Genomic DNA, 12,011 nt, shown 5'->3' with positions numbered 1-12,011 from the left:
TTACTTTTTACACTAATCATTTTGTCTTGTCAAAACACTAATCTGAAAAAAATCCAATCAATGTAAACACCAATAATATATATATATATATATATATATATATATATATATATATTATACTGTAGTTGTATTTTTACGCTATTTAGACTATAATAATCTGGCATACTGTTCACGAGGCCTACAGCAGAGTTCACCAGAAACAACGCGATCACACCCACTTACTGAGAACCACGCTCTGTCTCTCTTGTAGCCAAATCAAACCATCTGCACCTATAAACGTCACTTCAATGGACTTCAATAAAGCATGATTAAAAAAACGACTAAAACCATTTAGGAAAATATTAAAAAAGTGATTAGATTACGTGCAGAGAGTGAGGCAATTTGTTATGAGAAACAATTTGTGAGGTGACGGCAGCTGATGAGGTATTTGTCACATATGTAGACCTCCAATTTCACATTTGGTCTCAATAAATATATCATTTTACCTTGCTTTACCAGCTTTCTCCAAACAAAACTGAATATAAAAGCCACTGGAAAGTCACCTTTAAACCGTATGCATGTAAGTTGGCATCATGCTACGGTGCTCTATAAATGATGCCAGTATATACACCCTGTAAATCTTCAGTGTAGTTAGACTAGTTTTCACGCTGACCAATTTAGCCTTTCGTGACTACTTGGCAATGTTACAAGATTGTAAACCAACACCCATTATCTAGGTCTTAACATATAAATGTCACAGGCTTTATATATTATTAAAAGCACTGCTATCTTCCCTTTTTCATTTGTGCTCAAAAGAAATCATGTGGCAAAAAAATATATTCCTTACAGTAAAAACTGCTCTTTTTTCACAGCATGGACATACATTGGGGCACGACGCACTTTTTATTTGGATTTTCCAAGAGAAGATTATGAGTGGAATGCGCTTGCAGCAGCCTCCCATTGTTTTCAGTGGGATTCTGCTCCTCTGTTGACACATTGGAGGTTCCGCAGCTGAACTTTCGCCAGAAGAATGAACATGTTCATCATGATCCACACCTAATTATGGCTTCAAAACTGCATCTCAAAAACCTAGAGTAGACCTAATCAGAACCTGATCAAATATAAACATGTAAAAACAACCTAAAAATAATTCACTGCCCAATATTGACCTGCACGCTATGAAACAGACAAAGCTGTGGTCACATGTTGCAGTTTTACAGCCTTTTACTGTGCTACTTTACTGCGAATATTTAAATCCTGGTAAAAATAATGCATTTTTACAAACATCTGCATAATTTTTCCCCTACATCATGTTGTTTTTTGTTATGTTTTTTGACAGGTACACTTTAACTGTACTTAATACACTATGAAGGGGTACTCCGCCCTAATACATCTTACCACCTATCCAAAGGATAGGGAATAAGATATCTGATCGCGGGGGTCCCAACGCTGGGAGACCCCTGCGATCTGTCATTCAGCACCCACCTTTGCGAGCTCTCTGCAGCGCTGGAAGCTCCAAGTGTGCAGCGTGACGACCGTGGGGCCGGAGTATCGTGACATCACGACTCTGCCCCCGTGTGACGTCACGCCCCACCCCCTCAATGCAAGTCTTTGGGAGGGGGCGTGACACCAAAATCTGAATTAGGAGTGTTTTTTTGCGAAAATCCTACTTTTTTTGAGCAAACCTACATGGCCTAAATGAATACATAGGAAAGTGTCCAAAGGTGGAACCCTAAAGAGACAGCCAGGAGATGCTAAACTACAACTACTTCCATCATGGGACAGAGTAAGAAAGCCACTCATGGGAGTAAAAAAAACACAAACCACAGCCATTATTCGTAAATACCCCCCAATGGCCTAGGTGTTGTAAACGTTGCGGGGGGAGACAGCTCGGTAACAGGTAAGCTGCATTTAGTCTGAAGGTTAGTGCATGTGACTTAACAGACAGACGCAACAGCTCTCTGTTATTCCAACTTGGGGCACGCAAATTCTGTTGCGCTCGCCAGGTTATGTTATTGATCAATTTTGGCGATTAAACAACAGGAGCAACCAAAATGCCTAAGTAATCTCTACAGCTTTGTGGGGTAAAGCCAACACCAGTTGTAGTGTCTCCAGCTGTTGCCAGACTATTTAGAACTCTCTGTATGACAATTCTGTCATTAAAAAAAGGGCCGTCGGTACCCTGGTAATGTCTGGCATTCTTTGTAGCTTTTATTTTAGCTTTGTTCAAAATTAAGACAGGCAGAAAGACTTTTTTAACAATAAACACTTACAAGTAGGGCACCCTGCTATGACAGCACCTTCTGTACGGAGCACACAGGTCTCCGGAGTACAGTCTGAGGGAAAACGAAAGCAAACTTCCAATTTGGCGTCTCACAGCTGTTTTTGAGGTGAATTTAAAATTGCACAATATTTATTAAAGTCTGTGGCCCTTTTTGATAAATTTGGTGCACTACAGCAAAAAAACTGTGCAAAAAGAAAACGCTCAAAAAAAGACTTTGCACAGCAAAACAATGATAAATCTCCCCCATGTCCACTTTTCCTGTGAGGTGCAGCTCAGGTGTACAAATAGAACTGTGTGGAGATTTAGAACTTTGCACAAAATGTATCATGTGGCTTGCACAAGTATGGTAAATTTGGTGCACTTGCACAAAATTTAGACCAACCAAAACAATCTACAAAAAACATCTACCACACCAACATTGATACATGTCTCTCCATGGGTGCAAATCTAAACTCCACATCACGGCTGACCAAAACTTACATAAACTTACTTAAAACTGTTATGAAATTGTTACGAAAATAGCAACCTGGTGAAAGTCAACATGAGAGATCTTAGTTTGGATTTCATTAGGTTGCACTTAAAGGGTTACTCTACTCCCCAGCTTCCAGAACATTGAGTTCCTAACGCTGTGTGTGGGCTTCCGTGCTCACGCCCGCCCCCTCGTGACGTCATGGCCTGCCCCCTTAATGAAAGTCTATGGGAAGGAGGTGCGACGGCCGTCACGCCCCCTTCCCCAGACTTGCATTGAGGGGGCAGGACGTGACGTCACATGACGGGGCGTGACGTGAACACGAAAGCCCACACACAGCGTTAGGAACTCAATGTTCCGGACGCTGTGTAGCGGAGTAACCCTTTAATGGCAGCCTGAACCAAATAACTATGGGCTAAAAATAGTCTCTGACCGGGAAAACTAAATGGTGAGCACTAAATGCAGGGTGTTCCTGTAACCACAGGTATTGGGAGGCAGGTGCATTCCTCTGCATAAATATGCCCTACCTTAGTTCTCACGCTGCCTAATAATAGACTCTGAAAACAAAATACCTTATTTAGGAAGTGACTGTGTATTTACGTGTGCACATACAGATCTTACATGCTCGGTTTTCTTTAGTATTTATTTTATTTTACTGAACCTAAGAATGATATTTAGAGCCATCGCTGGATGACCAGCAGATCCAAAGGTGCAGTTATTCCTGGGCATAAGAAATCAAATGACTGTACAAAAGTGACATCACAACGATGGACCCTTACACTGCCAACACGTGAATGTACATCCCCTGCAATATTCGGCAGCACTTTGTACATTCCAGGGACAATTTTGTCCCCATTCTTAGGATTGGTGGGAATTCCAGTAATCGGATCCCCACAATTAGCTTGTTATCCCTTAACCTGTAAATAGGGAATAACTTGATCACATTGGAATAGCGCTTTAAGTGCTAATAAAACACAACTTATTTATACAGGCCAAGTGTTCTATGGCAATAGAGACCCATGACCAGGAACGGACTGCCCATCATGCAATTCTAGCAAATGGCCCGATGTTTGCACTGGTTGGCCTGCGTAACCTTAAACTGTATCTTTGTTCTCAGAATGTGGTTCCAGATGAAAACTATAGTGGAGCAGGAAACCTTTAGGCCCCTGCTCTGCTATTTACTCTCATAAGCCACATGTTGCAATAGACTGTGAAAGGCTGGGAATATGCCGAGGATGTTAGCATCCGGGCACAAGCAGTGACGATATCCCAGGTGCTCATCGTGTGGATGAGGAGATTCCGTTTTGTTGTTGTTATTATGTTTATTGCTGCAAAGGGAACGCTATTAATGCAGAAGGAGCACTCAAAAGACATAACTACTATAAGGGGGCTCAAAAGAGGAATACTACTGTATGAGGCACCAGAAGTGGGCTACTACTATGTAAGAGGACAAAAAGGGATTATTATTACTGTATGGCAAAAGGTGGATAATTACTATATGAAATATAGAAAACTTTACTTTTATTGTTACTTTTTTAAATTACTTGTATGACTTTTATTTATAAAATTATTTGAGGGCCATACAAAATGATCCACTTTTAAAATGACCTGCTATGTTAGTCACACATTTAATTAACCCCCCCCCTAATGTGATAGATGGAGCTGCTTCTCTTTAGTGAAGGCTGTCAGCTGGTATTGATACGGTTAGGCTAGGTTCAGACTGCGCAATCTCCAGACGGAAAATTTCCTTCTAGAGATTCCGAGTGTAGCCGGCACTAGGACTGTGCGGATATTGCAGTCCCCAATAAACGGCAATGTGTTTTGCGAGTATATCCGCAACGCCATTCTTCAGGTGGATATTTTAAAGCAGATTTTCCGTTCAAATATTCCGCTTAAAAAATTCTGAAGTGTGAATTAGTGGACGGAAAACCCATTCACTAGCAGGTACATTTTAGTAAGCAGAATTTTTGACTGCAATTTCAAAGCCGTAATTCAGTAGTGTGAACCTATCCTTACTCGTAACTGCTTTCCCAGGTTTGCATCAGTCAGTCTGGAGGTAACTTGCCCCTGTAGGTAGTCCCCCCTCCTTATATGTAGCTTGTTTCTTATATGTAGGACCTCCCCCCCCCCCCCCCCCTACAGATAGTTTGACCCTGGTATGTAAGATCGCCCTAAAGGTAGTTTGCACCGTGGATGTATGACGAACCCCCCTCTGTAGGTAGTTTGCCCCTGTATACTGGACCCATCTGTAGGTAGTTTTCCCCCAGTAGGTAATGCCCCTGTAGGTAGGACCCCCACCTAAAGGTAGCTTTCCCCTGTGTGTAAGTCCCCCCCCCCCCACACCCTACAAAGGTAGCTTGCCCCCATTAGGTAAGACACCTGAAGATTGAAAAAAACTCAAAACATACCTTCGCGGCTCCTCCCTTCAGTCACCACACTTACCTCCTATATGTAGGCTGTGGTAGTGTCTCTACCTTAGGGACGTGCATGATGATGTTACTCATTGTGCATGTTCCAGAGGAAAAGACGCTCCAGGCTTCCAGTGGTCACAGGCATGGTGCTGTATATACTTCACAGCCTAGGAGGCGCTAGGACACTTGGGTGGTGCAAAATCACAGGGATTCTAGCATGTCCTGTCCCCATGCTGCACCATGTCCTGTCACTGGTCTACTGCCTTGGTGGGCTAGACTAGACCAAATGATGTTGTGGGCCTTATACAGTACATCAACAAAACGTATTGAAAAAGAACAATTGGTGACCATCCCCACAAAAAAAAAACAATAACTCCGCAGGAAGTAGAATACATCTGTACTGCCTGTACAACAATAATAACCAACATATATAGCTGTCATACTAAGAAACAGTACAGGAATCATTAGTATTGGAGGGGGGGGGGGTGTACACAGAGGGGGAGATTTATCAAAACCTGTCCAGAGGAAAAGTTGCTGAGTTGCCCATAGCAACCAATCAGATCACTTCTTTCATTTTCAAAAATGAAAGAAGCGATCTGATTGGTTGCTATGGGCAACTCAGCAACTTTTCCTCTGGACAGGTCTTGATAAATCTCCCCCAGAGTGTGATAAATATTCTCCCACATGTGGTGACATTGATTCAGGGAAACAAATGCACTAAATGCTATTTCTTACTATTTTAGCTACACCATGTTATTGCTGATGAAATCTCAGATATAAGCTCTGTAAATGAATGTGCCCTCTTTTAAGTCCCAACCAATACTTATTTGCCAGTAATTTCCCAACAGTAATAAATAATAGGTCCCTTTTATTATAGTTTGGATTTAAAGGGGTACTCCGGTGAAAACCTTTTTTCTTTTAAATCAACTGGTGGCAGAAAGTTAAACATATTTGTAAATTACTTCTATTATAAAATCTTAATCCTTCCAGTACTTATTAGCTGCTGAATGCTACAGAGGAAATTCCTTTCTTTTTGGAACACTGATGACATAACGAGCACAGTGCTCTCTGCTGACATCTCTGTCCATTTTAGCCACCATGCATAGCAGATGTATGCTAAGGGCAGCATGGTGGCTCAGTGGTTATCACAGCTGCCTTGCAGTGCTGCGGACTTGGGTTCAAATCCTACTAAGGACAACAATAAATAAAGCATTATCATTATTATAATAACGTCAGCAGAGAGAACTGTGCTCGTGATGTCATTCCAAAAAGAAAAGAATTTCCTCTGTAGTATTCAGCAGCTAATAAGTACAGGAAGGATTAAGATTTTTTAATAGAAGTAATTTACAAATATGTTTAACTTTCTGCCACCAGTTGATTTAAAAGAAAAAAAAGGTTTTCACCGGAGTACCCCTTTAAATGCAAAAAAATTTAACATTTAAAATTTAGTCTCACTGTGTCTCTTTTAATAGTTCAGTACTAAATGCCCGCACCCACAGAATGACTCAATTATAAACTCACTGGACTATAGCGGGAATACGGAATCAGTCAAACAATGAAAAAAGTGAGTGCTAAAGGAAGAAACCAGGATACCGGAGAGCCTAAACAGGGCAGGAGAAGAACATTTCAAGAGAAGAGAAAGAAGCTAGAGAAGATAAACGACAGAGAAAAGACACAGAGGTCTCCAAACTGTGGGCCTTCAGCTGTTGCAAAACTACAAATCCCAGCAAACGAACAGCTGGAGGTCCACAGTTTGGAGACCACTGTATTAAAACCAGGGATTGAGCAATCTCTCTTCATCTTAAAGAGGTGTCATTGTATATGCTAAAAGGGGTTTTGGAAGATTTAAAAAAAAAAAAAAGACCATGGAGTGAAATAACCCCAATTACTCACCTGATAGATCCCCAAGACCAGTGGTCTTCAAACTGTAGTCCTCCAAATGTTGGAAAACTACAACTCCCAGCATGCCCGGACAGCCAACGGCTGTCCGGGCATGCTGGGAATTGTAGTTTTGTAACATCTGGAGGGCCACATCAGCTGGGATTTACTGCCCATTACTTTCAATGGGATTTCGCTGTCCCATTCAGACAGCAGAATTTCACTGGAAATTCCGCTTTTTGCTTTCCACAGAAATACAAGATCATTCTATTTTGCGGAATTCCGTGGCGGAATCCCAATGAAATCAATGAGGCTTGAATTTCGGCAGAATTCTGTGTTCTGAGAACACAGACATTCCATCACAATTCCGTTGGATTTCCGCAATTCAGTTCAGCAAGCTTTGCGGAAAATCCACCACGTAAACATAGCCTTACTATGCAATGAGACTAGTGATTGGCTGGAGCAGTCATGTGAGCATAATAAACAATTACCAGTTATTTTGTTGAATAAACCCCACCCCCTCGCCAAAGCCCCCTCCCAGCTGAAATGTTTCCAATCAAAACTGTTTTGCATGTGATAATCCTGCACTATGAAAACACTCCCCAACCTTTTATTTTATTACTTAAAGGGGTATTGAAGGAAAACAACTTTTATATATATATACATATATATATATATATATATATATATATATATATATATATATATATATATATCTCAACTGGCTCCAGAAAGTTAAACAGATTTGTAAATTACTTCTATTAAAAAATATGAATCCTTTCAGTAGTTATCAGCTGCTGAAGTTGAGTTTGTTTTTTCTTTCTGACAACAGTGCTCTCTGCTGACACCTCTGCTTGTCTCAGGTACTGTCCAGAGTAGGAGCAAATCCCCAAAGCAAACCTCTAAGGGTACGTTTACACGTGCGGATTTTCGCATCGGATTTCGCTGCGGATCCGCCGCTGAAGGACCTCCTATATGCTGCCTTTATATGTGCCGCTACGAGCAGACATACTGCGATGTGCGAATCGCCGCACGCATGCGCAGTATACTCGCACATCACGGCAGGTCAGCAAGCAGGGCAAGCGGCCGCGATGTGTGCGAGTACACGGCGCATGTACGGCGACTCGCACATCGCAGTGTGTCTGCTCGGAGCGGCGTTTTGCCGCACCGAGCAGGCACATTTAAGGGCACCATACAGAGGTCCAGCAGCTGCGGATCTGCAGCATAAAATACGCTGTAAATCCGCACGTGTGAACATACCCTTATGCTTCGGACAGTTCCTGAGACAAGCAGAGGAGTCAGCAGAGAGCACTATTGTCAGAAAGAAAAGAACAACTCAACTTCAGCAGCTGATAACTACTGGAAGGATTAAGATTTTTTAATAGAAGTAATTTACAAATCTGTTTAACTTTCCAGAGCCAGTTGATATATATAAAAAAGTTTTTTCCCCCCCTGGAATAGCCCTTTAAATAAGCATTAACAGTAACACAACAATCTGACTACACATTTCTGGAATCCATGTGTATGTGTTGTCCACATGTGCATAGATAACACTGTATTTACCTGTGTACACATCAGTATGATAACACTCCCTCCCATACCGTACTCTTTACCTATGGAATTCTTTCATTACACCTACTGCTAGATATACAGAACACTACTATAGAAATTCACAGTCAGGTATATAAGAAAGAAAATCTAGATACACAAATAGATACATGAGCACTAGCACCTGCTTCCTCTCCAAACAACCGGCAATGATAATAACTGTTTACTTTACAGCTCCTCCTGATCCAGAGTTATTAAAGCGTCTACACTAATATACATGGAATTGCTTCAATAACAATGCCCTAATATATACTTATTATTGTAAATAGAGATGAGCGAACTTACAGTAAATTCGATTCGTCACGAACCTCTCGGCTCGGCAGTTGATGACTTTTCCTGCATAAATGAGTTCATCTTTCAGGTGCTCCGGTGGGCTGGAAAAGGTGGATACAGTCCTAGGAGACTCTTTCCTAGGAATGTATCCACCTTTTCCAGCCCACCGGAGCACCTGAAAGCTGAACTAATTTATGCAGGATAAGTCATCAACTGCCCAGCCGAGAAGTTCGTGACGATTCGAATTTACTGTAAGTTCGCTCATATCTAATTGTAAACACTGGCTTTATAGCATAATACAGCAGGAAGGGAGACAGGGATTCAGATTCTGTATAGATCCCTATAGAGCAGTGCTTCCCAACTAGTGTGCCTCCAGCTGTTGCAAAACTACAACTCCCAGCATGCCTGGACAGCCGAAGGCTGTCCAGGCATGCTGGGAGTTGTAGTTTTGCAACAGCTGGAGGCACACTAGTTGGGAAATACTGCTGGGCTTGGGTTGTTATAGGGGGCTATACGGCTACTTATATACGGCTACTTCTTCTGCATTAGTAAATTGCTATATGGTGGAATCCTGCAGATTTCCCACGTGGATTTGCAGCGGTATACTTAGATAACACTACACTACATGTGGCTGTAATATTACAAATCTCATCCACATGTTATTCATATCTGCAGCAGATTGTGACAGAAGATTTTACACTTTCCATGTAGCAGGGGAGAGAAATCTGTCAAGACTCAACAGCAAAATCCACTGTATGTGTATGTGGACCCTCCCTATGACATCACAGGGGCAATGCAAATCTCCTAGCCCCCAATGTAAAATCTGTAGCAGGGACCCCCTGGTATCAGGGACCAGATGTGACTGCTACCTGTCCAATGCCTTTGTTCTTTATATACTATTTCACTCCTGACCAGCGCAAAGTGATATTAATTCTCTAATGTAACAGTCAACTCTGCATTTAGAAAGACAACCAGGGGGTTCACAACAAACAAATCTATCTATCTAATATCTATCTATCATTTATTCATTTATTATTTATCACTATTCAATTATTTATCTATCTTTATCCATTTAATATTAAGTAAGATAGATATTAAATAGATTTATAATTCTGACATAGGCAGATAAATATTAGATCGATTGATCGATATTAGATATAGATATTAAATAGATAGATAGAAAGATAGATAGATATAGATAGTTATTAGATAGATAGATATGAGATAGATGATAGATAGATATGAGATAGATAGATATGAGATAAATAGATAGAGAGATAGATATAGATAGTTATTAGATAGATATGAGATAGATATGAGATAGATAGATAGATATGAGATAGATAGATATGAGATAGATAGATATGAGATAGATGGATTGATAGATATGAGATAGATAGATATGAGATAGATAGATATGAGATAGATAGCTATAGATAGTTAATAGATGGATATAGATAGATAGATAGATAGATAGATATAGATAGTTAATAGATATAGATAGATAGATATGAGATAGATAGATAGATAGATATGAGATAGATAGATATGAGATAGATAGATATGAGATAGATGGATTGATAGATATGAGATAGATAGATATGAGATAGATAGCTATAGATAGTTAATAGATGGATATAGATAGATAGATATAGATAGTTAATAGATATAGATAGATAGATAGATAGATATGAGATAGATAGATAGATAGATATGAGATAGATAGATATGAGATTGATAGATAGATAGATAGATAGTTAGATATGAGATAGATAGATAGATATAGATAGAGAGATAGATAGATATACATAGTTAATAGATATAGATAGCTAGATAGAGTTAATAGATAGATAGATAGATAGATAGATAGAGATAGACAGACAGACAGACAAACAGACAGACAGACAGACAGACAGACAGACAGATGATAGATAGATAGATAGATAGATAGATAGATAGATAGATAGATAGATAGATAATAAATAGATACATGTGCCATACTTGGTGACAGAAGACATGCCGGCTCTGGCAGGCGCAGTCCCTCCAGTATGGTGCACACCTCCCATAGGTTACATATATATAGCAGCACTATATACAGCAGTACATGTAGGTTCGGTGGCCGCCTCCAGGCACTTAGCTGTCCCTGTGCTGTATACTGGGGGTAGCAGTTCCCCGTCCCGTACACAGCACAGCTGTTGTGCCCCTCACCTCCGCCAGCGCTCACGTTCCCTTCTTACCGAGCACAAGCGTCAGCAGCACCGAGGTGTCCATCAAGGTGGCCCGCCTGGCACATGGGGGGGTCGGTGCCCGGCAGGCTGAGGCTTCCACCGTCCAGGAGCGTCTCAACTTGTGGCATACAGGCTGTAGGCAGATAGGGAGGTGACCTGCTGGGCTCCTTCTATCCCGGCGACATGCCCCTCCCCTGTCACTTCAATAACTCTGCCCAGCAATGCCCAAAACAGGCACACGGTTTCTGCCCTCATAGGGCTCACTTATAACAGGCACATGGTCCCTGCCCTCATAGAGCTCACTTAGAACAGGCACATGGTCCCTGCCCTCATAGAGCTCACTTAGAACAGGCACATGGTCCCTGCCCTCATAGAGCTCACTTATAACGGGTACATGACACCTGCCCTCATAGAGCTCACTTATAACAGGCACATGGCCCCTGCCCTCATAGAGCTCACTTATAACAGGCACACAGCCCCTGCCCTCATAGAGCTCACTTATAACAGGCACACGGTCCCTGCCCTCATAGAGCTCACTTATAACAGGCACATGGCCCCTGCCCTCATAGAGCTCACTTATAACAGGCACATGGCCCCTGCCCTCATAGAGCTCACTTATAACAGGCACATGGCCCCTGCCCTCATAGAGCTCACTTATAACAGGCACACAGCCCCTGCCCTCATAGAGCTCACTTATAACAGGCACATGGCCCCTGCCCTCATAGAGCTCACTTATAACGGGTACATGACACCTGCCCTCATAGAGCTCACTTATAACAGGCACATGGCCCCTGCCCTCATAGAGCTCACTTATAACAGGCACATGGTCCCTGCCCTCATAGAGCTCACTTATAACGGGTACATGACACCTGCCCTCATAG

At 41.6% G+C, this 12,011-nt stretch overlaps 1 protein-coding gene across 2 annotated transcripts in view; it reads right to left on the bottom strand.

The window, feature by feature from the left end:
• BTC (betacellulin) overlaps positions 1-11,440 on the bottom strand; it is a 60,313-nt gene extending 48,873 nt beyond the window's left edge. The window contains exon 1 of one of the 2 annotated variants that reach the window (XM_056568198.1): positions 11,140-11,440. In XM_056568198.1, the coding sequence (XP_056424173.1) occupies positions 11,140-11,173 (34 nt within the window). In that variant the 5' untranslated portion in view covers positions 11,174-11,440. Of the gene's footprint in view, positions 1-5,586; positions 5,621-11,139 lie in introns of those variants that run through there. The other variant, XM_056568206.1, reaches the window with a different exon arrangement.
• Between the last annotated feature and the right edge of the window lie 571 nt (positions 11,441-12,011).

This window comes from Hyla sarda, chromosome 1, assembly GCF_029499605.1.
Source record: "Hyla sarda isolate aHylSar1 chromosome 1, aHylSar1.hap1, whole genome shotgun sequence".
Classification (NCBI taxonomy): Eukaryota; Metazoa; Chordata; class Amphibia; order Anura; family Hylidae; genus Hyla; species Hyla sarda.
This window is presented reverse-complemented; position numbering and strand designations above follow the sequence as displayed.